Source organism: Equus przewalskii, chromosome 13 (assembly GCF_037783145.1).
Source record: "Equus przewalskii isolate Varuska chromosome 13, EquPr2, whole genome shotgun sequence".
Classification (NCBI taxonomy): Eukaryota; Metazoa; Chordata; class Mammalia; order Perissodactyla; family Equidae; genus Equus; species Equus przewalskii.
In genome coordinates, this window is record NC_091843.1 from 1,589,512 (window position 1) to 1,604,762 (window position 15,251).

A 15,251-nucleotide genomic window follows, 5' to 3' on the forward strand; every position below is an offset into this window, starting at 1 on the left:
ATGTGTAGGGTGACCATCTGTCCCAGTGCCTGTTTGCACCTGTTTTCCCAGGGTAATTGTTAATAGGGCTCTCTGACTCTCAGAGCATTGTATTTGAACAATAAAATATATACTCAGCCTAGGTATATCAAACTATAATTTCTTTCACATCCCTGTGCGTCCTACCTATTTGTCTTTACTTGACTATTCTTTTGTCCAGAAAGGATGCCTATGCTTTCCTTATCTAACTCCTTCCTACTCAGTTGTCCAAGTCTTAGCTCAGGCATCGTTTCCTCAAAGCCTTCCCTGATGTTCCTCCTCTGCCTGAGCCCCGCTGCCTGCGTTAGGTGGCCTCCTTTGTGCTGCCACATCACTTGGGCATGCTCTGCTCTACAATGTCCTATTAAAATGTGTTTACTAGTCTGTTCCCCAATTCAGTTGGCTTTTCAAGATGAAGAGTACACTGTCTTTTCGTCTTTGGGTCCTTGGTGTCTAGCGATGCTAGCAATAGCTGGTAAAATGTTGGTTAAATCCAGCCTTAGAGATTCCCTGACTTGGCCCTCTCAGATAAATGAGCATAACTCACCTCTGGAAGGTCAGTGCACCTTCCTAGATCAAAGAGCATTATCATAGCAGATGGTGGTAGGATAAACAATTTCAAGGGGCTTTGAAGTGTCCTTTTACTAAGACAGAGTTATACATCTAATAGTGTCTGACATATACAAGAAGTAGATTTTGATAATGCTGTAATACTTCAAATGTTTATTAACTACAAAATGCAGTAGTAGTTATAACACCTGGCTTTTTCACTGTGTGCACCTTTTAATTATTCAACCAGAATCTGAATCTATGGGAAAACTGCCAGTTTTTCTAATTTTTTAATAGCTTTTTTAGAATTCTCCCATATGATATGACATGGAGAATGATGTAAGACAATAGGGACTTTATACATATAATTATTTTAAAATAAAGAACATCATCCAGAGATCTTGCACTTGTATGTCTGTTTTTCTTTGCAATTTTTACAGCGTCGTCTTGGAGATGCAGCCAAGAAAGCCATCAGCAAATTGACAACCAGAACAGTAAAAAAGGGCGATAAGGTACAGTAATGAAATAACTTCTAACACTATAAAAATAAAAAGTAAGGGGCCAGCCCAGTGGTGTAGTGATAAAGGTCACTTGGTGGCCTGGGGTTCACAGGTTCAGATCCCAGACATAGAGTTACACATTACTCATCAAGCCATGCAGTGGTGGCATCCCACGTACAAAAAATAGAGGAAGATTAGCATAGATGTTAGCTTGGGGACAGTCTTCCTCAAGCAAAAAGAGGAAGATTGGCGGCAGATGTTAGCTCAGGACCAATCTTCCTCATCAAAAAACATAGTAAAATAAAAAGTAGTTTTGCTTTTGAGTTGGTGGGAGAGAATATGCACTAATCATCCGTGTCTCCTTTGTTAGAGTATTATTTTTCTCTGAGTGTACTATATAATGCTGCATTTTAAACCAGTGTCTCTTTGAAATCTTATTCTTAGTGTGCCTGTCATTTGGAGGCCTTCCATACAGTTCTCTAACTTTCCTGGACTTTAAAGGCTCTTGCCATTATTTGCTTCACCGGGCTGCTTATAGTTACGCTGGCTGTGCTGTTCAACAGCGTTCTGCTAAAACCTAGCATACTTTTAAAGGGAAGAACTCTAATGGGGCAGTTGATGCACTAAGTAGACAGGAATATGCATTCTCTTCCTATGCTTCCTGAGACTTTGCCACATCTCCTTTGTGTTTTTATTCCTTCACCAATTAAATGGAGAACTGGAGACCCACATTTCAAGGGAGTGTCAGTCAACAAGGTGCTTTCTGTGCTGAGCAGTTTGAAAGAAGGGCACAGTGAGTCAGGATTGGGCCTGGTGGCTAGGGGGTGCAGAACCAGAGGCAGTGACAGGCTACGGCTGAGCCCGCCCACCACCATTCCCCAGTCGTCTCTCAAGTTACGGCAGAGCCCTGCTTCTGCTCTGTAAGACAGAACAGCAGCTTAAAGTTACACCTCCATTTGATACAGCCAAGGTTATCCAAAGTGAAAATACTGCATCTCTGAAGGCGTAAAAGCAAAACTGTCTTCTACCCCACGCCCAACTCTAATATTTTAAAAAAAGAATCTGCAAGGATAATTTCGATGATTTTCTGTCCTCCTAAGTTTTACCACTTTCTCGACTTTACTCGTTTTTATTCCCACTGCCTTAACACCACCACAGCTAGTTTTCTTTGACACTGCTCCGGAAAGTGGAGACATTTTCAGTGAACTTGACTGTACACTAAGGAAAGAAGAAAGTAGACACTCTTGCAGAGAATGTAAGCAGCACTGCAACCAGAGGGAAGTGGTCGCTGTGTCAGTGCTTTCTTGGCCTGGTGGGCTTTCAGTTGTCACGTTGATTTGAAATTCCCTGGAGCTGGTCTAACCTACCCCAGGCTAGCACAAAACCCTTTCCTTATTAAAACCAACACCTTCTTAGTTTGTACCTCCTGCACCTGCCAAGAGTTGTTCCACTGAGTTTCGGTCTAAGTGACACTGGCACAGCAAAGAGTCTCACCTTTCCTGGCTTAGGTTCCTGGTAGTGCTCTGTTTCATGACAGTTCAGGGGAACCCCTCCTCAGTCCAGAGGAGGAAGGAAATCAGTTACTCTGAGTGATACTTGATAAGGACCCAGTACTGAGCTGAGCCAATGGCTGTTCTCTACCCCAAATCTGTGACCAGATGCGCAGCTCCCATCCTTGGGGCAGGTCTCCAGATAGCAGTCTTTTGGGGGCTCATCATCTCTGCTGCCTATACTTAGCCATGTGGTCAGATGAGCCTCCTAATGAGTACCCAAACTGTGGAGGGGTGTGCAGTGTGACCCATTAGACCCAAGTAGTGATGCAGCAGTGGTGGGGAGAGGGTATCAGAGTGGTCCAAGGTGATAGCTGATTTGAATCTTGATAAAAATTAGAATTCTGACTTCTAGGAAGTTTCACAAACAGAATTAGTATTACTTGTCACAACACAGTTTAAAAACAAAATAGATTGGCTTAGATGTAATTTTTATAGTTAAGCCCATGGAAACATTAAGTTTTTTTTAACCTTTCACTTTATAGTCACTTGTTTACCATAGTTGCCACAGGAAAATTCTTAGCTAGGTTGTATCTCCTCCATTTATGTACTTTTAACCTTAGCGTATGGCTTTTGTCCCTGTGCTTTTCATTTCAGGAAACAGACCCAGACTTTGATCATTGCGCAGTCTGCATAGAGAGCTATAAGCAGAATGACGTTGTCCGGATTCTCCCCTGCAAGTATGTCAGCTTCCTTCGTTAAAAAAGAATGATGCTAACGTAGTTTGTATGTCTCCCTTTCAGAGTGGGTCGCTCCCTTGCTTTTGAGAACTACTCGGTGGTTTTCTGGCAGGCAGAGGCCCAGCTGCACAGTGTACATAGCAGGAGTTGCAGTTCACAGTGAGCCGTGCTCCCTCAGCAAGAACTGATTGCACAAGCCTTTCTCTATATGAGAAACACAGGGCACAAACTCTGGACACATCCACAGCCTAAGGTCATTAATGTGAAAAGTTTTTAATGCTCTGACTTCTGTGGGTTTCAGAACTATCTGCTGTTCCTCTCCTTCTTAAATCAGAGTACATCACTAGACCATCCAGTAAAGCCTCATCAGTGTTCGCTTGGCTCTGGGGACCAGAACTCTAGGGACTTGGAGTAAGTCTTTTTGTGAACCTGGGTTATGCACAGTCGGGAGGACTGATATGTGCTGCACGCCTGCTCCTCGTCGGGGACTCTGCTCTGTGCAGTTTACGTTTCTCTCTCCTGTAAGAGGGTTAGTGTTTTTCTCCCCATTGTGCAGTGAAGGGTAGTGAAACCAATAGTAGCTGCTGGAGTCACACAATTCAGAAATGGCAGAGCCGATATGAAGGTCTGCCTTTAATGTTGGTACTTCTTACATGAGGCCACATACCTCCTTCCCAAAGGAGGGTGTTCTCCTGAACTTGATGCCCTGAAAAGAGCACATTTGCTTCATAAGTCTGTTGATTTTTCCCATGGTGCTGTCCCAAGCTGGGGATGTGAAACAATAAGATACACAGTTCTGAGTGCTAACTGGAAAAACATGAAACCACCTATTGAGAAGCCTGAAATCAAAGATTTTTTTCCTCTTCCTTCTCCCCTCTTCTTTAAAACACATCCACACAGCTTCAGCCTTCCGATAATGCAGAGCGTGTGCATGAATAAAATAATTAGTAAGTGTCTCCATGAGGCTACCGGTATTACTTTACTTATTCACAAAGTAATCTATTTTGAGCCTAGAAAGTTCTGGTTTTTTAAAAAAATAGTAGAAGTTAAGAGTAATTCTATATACTGAAACAGAAAACCAAGATTCTAGAAGTCAAGTCATTCTAGTTTACATATAAAGGAAAATCTATAAAACTCAATATAAGCTCTTCTATGGAAAATTAAATTATGTAATGACCAGTTTTTCTTCAGCTGTAGTCACTTACAGTCTAAAACATGGGGCTAAAGGAAATATACATACCAATTAGGAAAAGGATCAGTAGGATGTTTTATAAAGCATCATCAGCTCTTACCTGATTTTAGAAAATGTTTTCATCTGCACAGATTTCTTTTGACACCGGAATGACCAGGAGGAAGCCCGGTCTCCCCAATTCGCTGTCTTCCCATTTCAGTGCAGGGCCTCCCAGAACTGTCTGGGACCTAAGAACAAAGGCCTCCAAACAATTCCTGGTTATTCCTAAATCAAAGTGTCTTCCAGGGAGCGTCGGCAGGAAATAGGTTATTGTGGGAAGTTTCCTCCCCATCCTCTCTGTCCCCTAAGCATTGGCTTTTCCACAGTTTCATTTTGAGTTCTCCTTTTTTTCTGAATTTGGTCCAGTGCTTTCCAAATCTGACTACCTCGGGGCCAGTGGAGAGCTTTCAGAAACACATCCCAAGTGGAGCCGGGCATGTTTATTTTTAATAAGTATCTGCGTGCTTCTGATGCTGCAAGGCCACACCCTCCATTGAGGTCCCAAACTTTGGTTGATCTTAGCCATTTCTATAGCTGTACCTACCACCAGAAGAGTGGTCTCAACCTTTGTGTTTGTGGTCTGCGTTTGAATATCAGAATTTTGGTAAACTTAACAGCGTTTCTTTGCACCCGTGGTTAAGGCACTGCTCATGCCTGCCCTGCCTGTGTATCAGACTTCCCCTTTTGCTTTGGAGCGGTTTGATGTTTCTTACTCTTAACATCTGGAGTCTCAGTAAGCTGTAGCTTTCTCTAAACTATATTGCATAGCCTGCTCAGCAAAACTGAAGTGGTAGCAACAGCATGATTCTCAGGTGTAGTAGAAATTAACTTTCACATTGAGCAATGCTCTGTGGGACCTGAGTTGACAACTTTTGACCCAGAGCAGGGTTTTTCAGCCTTAGCATTGTTGACATTTGGGACCAGACAGTTCTTTGGGGAGGGGGCTATCCTGTGTGTGGCAGGATATTTAGCAGAATCCTGGCTCCAAGCAGTAGATGCCAATAGGTCCCCACACTCAGCTGTGACAAGCACAAATGCCTCCAGTTGAGGACCACTGACCTAGAGGATAGCTTCACACAAATATTCATCTTTACTCCAAATCTTCTCCAACACTCTTATTTCCAATGAGTTCTTGTCAAGTACCTTCAGATTAACTGTTGCCTTGTGCTGCTGCTGACTTTGTTCCCTCTGCCTGGGATACCTTGCCCTTGCTCTTTGTCTGCTGTCTTTGAAACCAAGCCAAGGTGTGCCTCTGCTGTCTTCCTTTAGCTCATTGCCTGGCAGTTCTGCCAGCTGCTTGCCACCCGTGGGCTCTGGTGGACCCAGCTGTGCCTGGGGCACTGCACAGAGCCCTTCTCTTTGCCTGGTCAGCTCTCTCTGTTCCTCACAGCAGCACTTCTGGGCATATTTGTTCTCCTTAAATACCTTAACTCATCTCTTTCTTCCTCACTCTCAGCAGATAACTTCACCATCAGCTTCACAGAGAAAGTAATGGCTGTTAGACAATTGAAGTTCTCTTAGCTTCCTGACCCAAAGCCTCCAGACTCACTCTTACAGCCTTCCCTCCTGTCAGGACAGAGGAGGAGGCCTCCTTTATTCTGTGCTCTTCCCACCTGGACCTCTGCATGCCAGTCCTTCCCTTCCTCCAGGACTTTGCTGTGTTGACTATCTGCTCCCTCCAGTTTTTGTTCTTTCTGTCTTACTTACAGCATTTTATCACTTTCAAGCATTTCCAATTCCAGTTTTCATAACTCTCAAACCCATCTCCAATACTACCCTCCAGCTTCCCGCTTCACAACCAGACTTTTTTTTTTTTTTTCAAGTTTCCCCAGAGAACAGGGAAAGCAAGACGATCGTTTTTTTTGTTTGTTTGTTTGTTTATTGAGTTATTGATAGGTTACAATCTTGTGAAATTTCAATTGTACATTAATGTTTGTCAGTCATGTTGTAGGTGCATCACTTCACCCTTTGTGCCCACCCCCCACCCCACCTTTCCCCTGGTATCCACTAAACTGTTCTTGGTCCATAGTTTTAAATTCCTCATATGAGTGGAGTCATACACAGATTATCTTTCTCTCGCTGCACAGCCAGACTTTTAAAAGCATCCACAGTCACTATCCGTCTTCACCTGAGGAAGGGAAGAAGAAGAGCCCAGGTGGCTCGTGTCTGTCTTTCCCTCATTTGAACAGGCCTCTCTGGAGACTGAACTGAGACTTTCTGTCTGGAGAGGGCAAGCCTCTCATGGAGTGCTGGCTTTTTGCTGCATGACCTTTACTCCTCGTCTTCTGTCACGTTAATTTACAGTGCACAGATGACAGTTGGCATTGCCTTGGGACCTCCTGCTTGTGTCAGTTGATTACAGTTGATCATCTTTTGGATGTTAGCCAACACATCTTAGAAACTAAAAAACTGTCACCTTATTTAGACCTCTTTTATTTAAAGGTCAGCCACAGAAATTTTTTTTTTTTTAAAGATTGGCCCTGAGCTAACATCTGTTGCCAATCTTATATTTTTTTTCTTCTTCTCCCTGAAGCCCCCCACCACATAGTTATATATTCTAGGTGTAGGTCCTTCCGGCTCTGCTGTGTGGGATGCCACCTCAGCATGGCTTGATGAACAGTGCTAGGTCTGCGCTCAGGATCTGAACTGGCGAACCCTGGGCCACCAAAGCCGAGTGCACAAACCTAACCACTCGGCCACGGGCCCGGCCCCCAGAATGTTTTAGTGGTTAAAAACTTTGCAGAAATAGAGTGCTGCAGCTTGGATGAACGTATGTCTAAGATGCCACTGTGGGGCTCAGTGGGTCAGTCATCAGGCTGTGGGTGAGGCATTTCTGTGAGGCCCTCGCTTCCAAGGGAGGGCCTGTTTAAACAGCACCTGCTGTCAGTCCCACCCAGGGAGAGAGAGTGCTTGTCTCTGACCTGTAATAATCCTGGGTCCTTTTATATTTGCCAGGTTCTTTCATGGCACCGAGAGGCTGCAGAGCTGTGAAAACAACTCACCTTCAGTGTAGGCATCTCACCCCACCCCCAGCCATTGTTCTGGTCATTCTCTAGTTTATGGCTTGGGTGGGAAGTAGGTAGGAGAGAGGGTACTGTATTTCGTTGTTATTGGTTTATTCCTTTTATGTTCTATACGTTTTGCATTCTGCATCCCAAAGTATTTCTTACAGGAATAAAGGGCTTTTTTGGTCAAGCTCTGATATACTTGTCCTTTTCACGTTTCTCTGTTCCTCAACACGTCACCTGCCTTCTGTCCCAGTATACCACTGAGCCCTACATATGCTGGGCCCTTTTCTGCTTTGTGTGTACTTTTATGGTTTGAGTCTTTTAGAACAGCAGGAAGGGACTTTTCAAGGTCTGGCTGGCCCCCGGTGCCGCCCTCTGAGGTGTCTGGGTCCTTGTGGTTTACCTGTAGGCTAGTAGGAGGCTCTCTGGTGCTGGGCTGCTCGGGTGTTCCGACCATTTATTGGGATATTGTGGGAAACGTGAACGTTACTTTGCCGGGTGTGTGTTAAATGATAACTGTTCATTCGCATGGCCTTGGTGCTTTTCTGAGTATTCCACGTACGGTTTCTCACTCACTGCTCCACACAGCGCATGAAGTAGATTACACAGAGCCTTCCCTGCTCCTCCCCACCCTACAGCTTTCCGGGAGACAGCGAGGAGTCAGGAGGGCAGTTTACCGAGGCTCAGACCGTGCAGTAGCAGGACTTTGCGTAGGAGGAAGGGAAGGGCTACGTCATGCTTGTTGAAACAGCTGAGGAAATAGAAGCAAGAGAGTCACGAGAGTGGTGATGAAGGAAAGAAGCAACAAGCGCAGGGCAGCTCCTCACCACAACCCCAGCAGCAACCTGAGGAGGGCGGTGGGCTGGTGCCACAAGGGCCCCTGGGTCAAGAGAAAAGAGGCTCGGTTTTGTTTTCACAAGAGAAGGATGTGCTGTGGGAATTAGACTGCTGGTCTCCAGGTAGGGTACAGAAGCTGGACTGTTGGGGAATCTGGAAAGATGGCCTCGTCAGAGTGGGGAGTGTGGGAAGGAGGGCAGTTAGCTGACTGGCGTGGAGTCTGGGGTAAGAAAACAATGAATGGGGTGGACGGATGAGTCAAAAGGAAAAGATTTTTTAAAGAAAGAAATATTTCTTTCGGATTTTGAGTCAGCCAAGGAAGGGAGGCATTCTCACTTTGTCCCTGAGGACCAGTTAGTCTTTGTTGTCCCTCTTTACAGTTCCCACAGCAGAGGGCCAAACACATTCTTTCAGATCAACGAATCTGCAAGGAATCAATTAAGAACCCCAACATAAGAAAAACCCATTTATAACTAAAGTTAAAGGAAGAGATAGAGAACACACAACTCATGCAGCTTTAAAAATTGAATATGGGATTATACCATTTTGTTCTTTCTGAATCAACAGTAATAGAAAAGAAAGGCAGGACAGTAAGAAGAGAGGGAAGCAAGAACACTGGTGAGAGTGGGAGGGCCAGAGCCAAAGCACTGTCCCGCAGGTCTGCTGCTGGCTTAAACCACGGCCTCCACAAACAGCTGGTGAGAGTCAGCTGTCGCCCCCATCCCCACCCCAACCACCACCAAAGCAGCCCCTTCAGAGATCACAAAACCTCTCTTCTTTCACTTGGCCGAAGTCCGTTGTCCACCCTACATAGAACTAGAGCATTTTCCCAGTCACCTACTCCTACCCAACACTGACCTAACCCTCAGGGGTCCATAGGCCTCCCGAAAACATATGCCAGATATTAGGCAGAGGTGCCCTCGTAAGGAGGAGGATCTGTCATCTCTGTCAGACCCTAAAGGGATGTATATCCCCAGAAAGGATTAAAATCCTTGTTCTAGTCTTTGTTAGCTGGCTGTAGTCTGACAGCTGTGCTCTGAGAATGCCTCTTCAGTAGCGTCCTGTAGTAGAGGCCTTCGTCTCCCTAAGCACTCTCGTGTGAGGATATGAGGACCAAGAAGCAGATGTGACAGTGCCTTTGGTGCGCTAAATGAATTCAGTCTCGCCAGTGGGTCGATGACTTTGATCCCTTAAGTAAAAACCTTCAGGTTTATATAAAAGCCTTCAGGGATAATGAGGTTCTGGTTTATGCATTATCTGCAAGTTTCAGACTAGATTGTTAATTTAGTCTTCGAGATCTTTATTCTTACCTCAAAGAAATTGGTACAAGGCCACCAAGTGGTGAAAGGTGGGTGGGTATGTTTTGTTCAGGTTGAAGCTGTAAGCACGAATTTTTCTTCCAAATCTCAATTAAAACTGAGTTTTCTAGACCTCTTTTTTATATCAAAACTGCATTTTTAGCCAGCTATATATAATTTATATATAATTTATAAATTAACAATGAAAGCTTTAAAGGCATACCACGGTTCAATTTGGTATCTTTCTCAAAGTTTCTTTGATCTTATCCCATGATTCCGATTCGGGTTCCTCCAAAGGTGCTGGGAATGTCTATCCCTGTTTGGTAGAAGTTTGGGGCTTCCACGTGGCTTACTTTCAGCTTCTCAGAGCTCCTCTGGGGCTGCTTGAGAAATTATTTCTGCAGCTCCCTCAAAGTCTTTTCTCCCTTCCAAAGGGCATGAGTCTCTTATAAGAATACAAGTCCCTCCATGACTGACTTGTTTCTGGTCCCACCAAGGTGACTTTCTACTCTCCTGAATGAGAGAAAATCAGCACCCATGCTCTCTCTCATCGTAACATTTTAGCTGAAAACTGCTGGCTGAGCATTGTCTGCTTCCCAAGCCCAGGTCACCCCTAAAAATAGCCGCGACTACCCCTAACTTGACAAACATTTAACATAGGTTACTTAGAAGTCTTTTAAAAGGTTTAAACAATGTTTTAAATGACATTTAAACAGAGTTCCATGAAACTGATTAATAGTTATACAGAGAGCTCTTTTCATTTAACCCTTGTTTAATATCTTTTTGAAATTCCATTTTTCTACTTTAGCTATTATAGAAAACATAACTGATTTATAAGATACGATTCATTATCTTCATTCTTAATAAATTCTCTCAAATCTTTTTTGGAATTTGGTGGAATAAAAAGACCAAACAACCAAACACTGCTTCTCGGTTCTCATTATACAGTGCTGTCGCTGTAAGATCGGGTTCAGTTCTCTGCTAACTGCCTTTACGACATCCCCAGTATTTGCCTCTTGGGACTTGTGAACATGTCCTAAAAGGAGGGGAAATGGACTGACTAAAAATGTCATTTCCTTGGTTTTGGCCTAACAGTTTTTCAGTATATAATTTGTGGTACAATTCTCCATTTTTTTATAGGCATGTTTTCCACAAATCCTGCGTGGATCCCTGGCTTAGTGAACACTGTACCTGCCCTATGTGCAAACTTAATATTTTGAAGGCCCTGGGAATTGTGGTATGTTTCCTATTTTGTTACTACTTTCGTGTGGTGTCATCTCTAAGTGTAACCTGTTAAACATAGTCCAAGGAGACGGTTAAGTCTCACGAGAAAGCGCTGGCTTCCTTTGCCATGTAGCCTGTTAGTCTAGCAGCGCCTCTCTTCTGGGACACTTAAAGCCCAGCCCCTCTCAGGGAACTCCTGGAGGAGGACAGAGAGAGCTGTGCTTGTCCTCTTGAAAGCTGCTTCTCCTAGGTGCTGGGTGTGTGGGGAAGAACTGAGGCGGGGAGAAGAATGTGATCTTCCTTTATTCCAGTATCTTTTTTTAAAAAAAATAAAGGGATAAAATATAAACTTGGCTCTGGTCCAATAGTAAATTTTTTTTGCATTCAGCACAATGTAAAGCTGTCATCACTCATGTTCCTTGCTCTTGAATTTGGCTTTGCTCTCCTGGGCCTTGGTCAGTTTCAGGCAGTGGAGGTGGGCAGTGCCAGCCCTGTGCCCACCTTTCATAGCCTGGCAGGGCTTGAGTCAGGTGCTGTGTAGAGCTTCGGCTCTTTCGGGAAAGCCCATGCTGACTGACCGAGGACCTTGGAGACTTCTTATAGTTTCTTCCTCGAGAGAGGTATATATCCAGGATTATTGCTTTTTAGAGGAAAATAAAATACTTTCTGGTCTCAAAAAAAGTGAAAATAATCTCCTTATGGAGCAGAAAGGTTAGTTTGACCCAACAGATAAATTCTGCATTTTAGCTTTGCAACCCAAAGAAGATCTAAATAGTCCTATTTGAAATATGCTGTCAGATGACAGTTTAGGTGCAGTCCAGTTGGGCAGTAACCGCCCATTTATCCTCCATCTCCAGGGATCACATCAGTGACATCATAGTTTAACACAGGTTTCTCCACCTCAACACCACTGACACTTTGGACGGGATAATTCCTTCTGGTGGGGTCGTCCTCTGCATCGCAGGCTGTCTAGCAGCATCCCTGGCCTCTACTACTAAATGCCAGTAGCATGTCACCCTGGTCACACAATCACTAACGTCTCCATACGTTGCCAAATGTCCCCTGGGAGGCAAAGTCACCCCAGTTGGGGAGTTTAACTTAGAACATCTGCCATAATGCCTGGCACGTAGTAGACTCTTTGGAAAATATTAACTTAGCCTCTTTTGTTGCCTCTAGCCTTCTTGGTTGTTGTTTGTTTTTTTGTTTTTTTTTGTTTGTTTGTTTTTAATGAAAATCCTTCTAAACTATATTATAACCTATCATGGTTCCTTAAATATAGTTAGCATAATAAACCTCCTCTAACAGATGTCATTGTAAGCATCAGGTCTTGCACTGTCCTGTATTTTTTCACTGGCCTGTAGAGTGACCTAGAACAGACTCTTGCCCAGGCAGCCATTGTCTGGGTTTGGTGGGCCCTCACTTCTCTGCTGGCTTCTCTCAGCCAGCCTTCCCAGCTCTGCTTCTAATGTGCTGTCTGCTGTCAGCTAAGAGAGCCAAAGGTTGCTAGGGAAACCACATATCTGTATTGTTACATCAGAATACTGTCATAGCCACTTTCTAGTTGTTAAGCTTTGTTCCCAAGGCAGCTCTAATCCTCTCCCTTCATGAGTAGATGCTTAGGTTTTGAAACAGCTATTTTTTACAGTTCAAAAGTCTTTTCAACACTGATCTGCTCTTGGTCGTGTGCTCTACTTGTGTTTAAAGGTAGAAGATATTTCAAAACTCACTACCAGATAAATGGGGCATTAACAGAGAAGTTAATAGGATGAAAGAGTATTTTATCTTAGCTTCTGTCACTCAACGTTAACATAAGAGCCAAAGTGATACACTTTGCTGTTTGCCAGCCCTACACTAATGTTAATAAATCTCTCTCCCTGTGAGCCATGTCCACAGAAGGTTGTCATTTCTGTATAAAGATGAAGTATCCAGTTTTCTCACTTCTGCAATGGAGTTTGGTTTTCCTTTGTGCCATTTTTTGGAGGATATCATCTCTTTCTTTTAAAGAAAAACTTGGGTGAGAATGAAAAGGGTAGGTGGGGAGAGAAATGAGAGGAATTCACATGGAAAAACTTAAAAGTCTTCAACAGGGTGTCAGACATTTAGAATTTTATAGAAAGATTTGTTATTCTTACAAGTACTTTTAATCTGGAACTGTTTTGCAGCCAAATTTGCCATGTACTGATAACGTGGCGTTTGACATGGAAAGGCTCACCAGAACCCAAGCAGTTAACCGAAGATCAGCCCTAGGTGACCTCACCAGCGACAACTCCCTTGGCCTGGAACCACTTCGAACTTCGGGGATCTCGCCTCTTCCTCAGGATGGGGAGCTCACTCCCAGGACAGGGGAGATCAACATTGCAGTAACAAGTAAGTGGGCCCGTGCCCAGGCACAGGCGGATCTCCTGCTCATGTTTGGTGTATGGTGACTGCTCCAGAGGAGATGTGAGGCAGTCACCAGGACATGACTTAGTCTGTAACTGAGAAAGCAATGGATACTTTTGTTAACACAGATATTTGAAATGATGAAACTTTCTTTACAATAAGGAGCTTGTGTATTTGTGTGTAACTATAACAGGAATAGCTGCCGTTTGGCGGTGGTCGTTCAGAGGTTTATCCTAGTAGCTGTTTATATACCTGTTTTGAAATGGTTGCACTGCACACAGGCGTGTTGAGATGTGACTCAGGGCCTCAGCAGTGTCTCGACTGTGTTGTATAACTGAGCACGGTGCTCTCTAGTTCCCAGGCTGCAGCCCACCTAGAAAAAACGAATCCAGCTTTTGAACCCAGAAATTCACTATTTTAGGAACAGTTGAGATGCCCTGTTGCTGCTCACCTTATTTTGCACTTTTTATGTAATTTGGTATCTTGGCATTTACCTCTTTGGTATCATTGTGCACTAGGTGGGAGAAAAGCCAAAGAGTAATCTGCCTTAAAAAATGCTCTGGGGGCTGGCCCTGTGGCCTAGTGGTTAAGTTCGGCACACTCCGCTTCAGCAGCCCAGGTTTGGTTCCTGGGTACAGACCTTCACTGCTCTGTTAGCGGTCATGCTGTGCTGGCGGCCCACATACTAAAAAATAGAGGAAGATCAGCATGTATGTTAGGTCAGGAAGAATCTTCCTCAGCCAAAAAAAAAACGCTCTGGGCTAGTTATGAACGTCGTGGTTGTTGAACTGTTGATGAGAAGAGAAGCAGCGCTCCGAGTGTCTGATTGCCATGCCGAAGAGCCGCATGAGTGGGCTGGCAGGCGTGTGTGTGGGCCCTGTTGACGTTCACCCCGTAACAAGCCAGCTGTTTTCTTCAATTCCATTCTTTATGTGTTATTTTTTCATCTAACAACCTTCACCCCGTCTTCCTGTCACCACTCTGGTGCTGCCTTTTCCAGTACATGCTGTTGCTTGCCTGTAGCTTTGAACGCAGGGCCTCATGGGACTCTGCCTAATTCTGGGAGTCAGTGAAAGGGGGGCGCTGTCACAGAAGGTATTTCCCTTCACACAGCAAGACTCATGTGGTCTGTTCAGTTGAAGTGTCCATGTGTTCACCCAACCAAAAATTATTACTAGAGAATGATTTCCCAGGTTTTAGTCTGCCATTTGTCCAAATTCAAGGAGGCTTCATTCAGTTATAAAATTAAAAGGCTATTCTTTGATATAGTTTGACTCTTTTCTTACCATTTCCTGGTGATTTGTTTTAACAAGAGTTCATGTTTTCCTGCTTTGACATTTAGGTTTTATGGTCTAGATTTTTACAGTTGGTCTAGTAGTAATAAAGGAGACCGAGGTTGTTTGTGTATTACTGAGTGTCCTTCATTGATCGACATTCATTGAGCACCTACGACCCCATTATATTTTATATAGAAATGTTCTTTCAAAATCTTACGTTTTGATGATAAAAAATACTACTTCGTATATCAAATTGCTCACCTTTAGCAGAATTTACATGTTAATAAATGAAATTCATGTGGTTAAATTAGACCAAAGCTCCCTCTACTTTTCCCTCAAAGCTCTGTAGTGCCATGGCAACTGCAGTGCCTTCAGCCAGCATCCAGTGAGTGCCAGGCACTGTGCTAATACACACGGGGGAGACAGAGGCCGCCAGACTCCAGCTGCAGTGCCTTCAGCAGCATCCAGTGAGTGCCAGGCACTGTGCTAATGCACACGGGGGAGACAGAGGCTGCCAGACTCCGGCTGCAGTGGATTGCTGTTAAAATACCCCTGGGCCCATTGGGTGTTTGCTTAACGGTGTTTACTTCTTTTTGGTTACTGGTGTTTATAACTGAAATGCCATGAATATATGTATGGTATGTTCAAAATTCAGAAACAGGGACATAATTGAAGTTCTAAAAGTTAGTCTGCTTAT

General features: G+C 44.0%; 1 protein-coding gene across 9 annotated transcripts in view; it reads left to right on the forward strand.

The window, feature by feature from the left end:
- The window catches only part of RNF130 (ring finger protein 130), a 106,895-nt gene that overhangs the window by 59,355 nt on the left and 32,289 nt on the right, over positions 1-15,251 (forward strand). For 5 of the 9 annotated variants that reach the window (XM_070570055.1, XM_070570059.1, XM_070570054.1 and 2 more), the window contains exons 4-7: positions 1,008-1,079; positions 3,215-3,297; positions 10,812-10,908; positions 13,058-13,262. In XM_070570055.1, coding sequence (XP_070426156.1) covers positions 1,008-1,079; positions 3,215-3,297; positions 10,812-10,908; positions 13,058-13,262 — 457 coding nt within the window. The remainder of the gene's footprint in view (positions 1-1,007; positions 1,080-3,214; positions 3,298-10,811; positions 10,909-13,057; positions 13,263-15,251) is intronic. The other 4 variants (XM_070570058.1, XM_070570060.1, XM_070570057.1 and 1 more) reach the window with 1 other exon arrangement.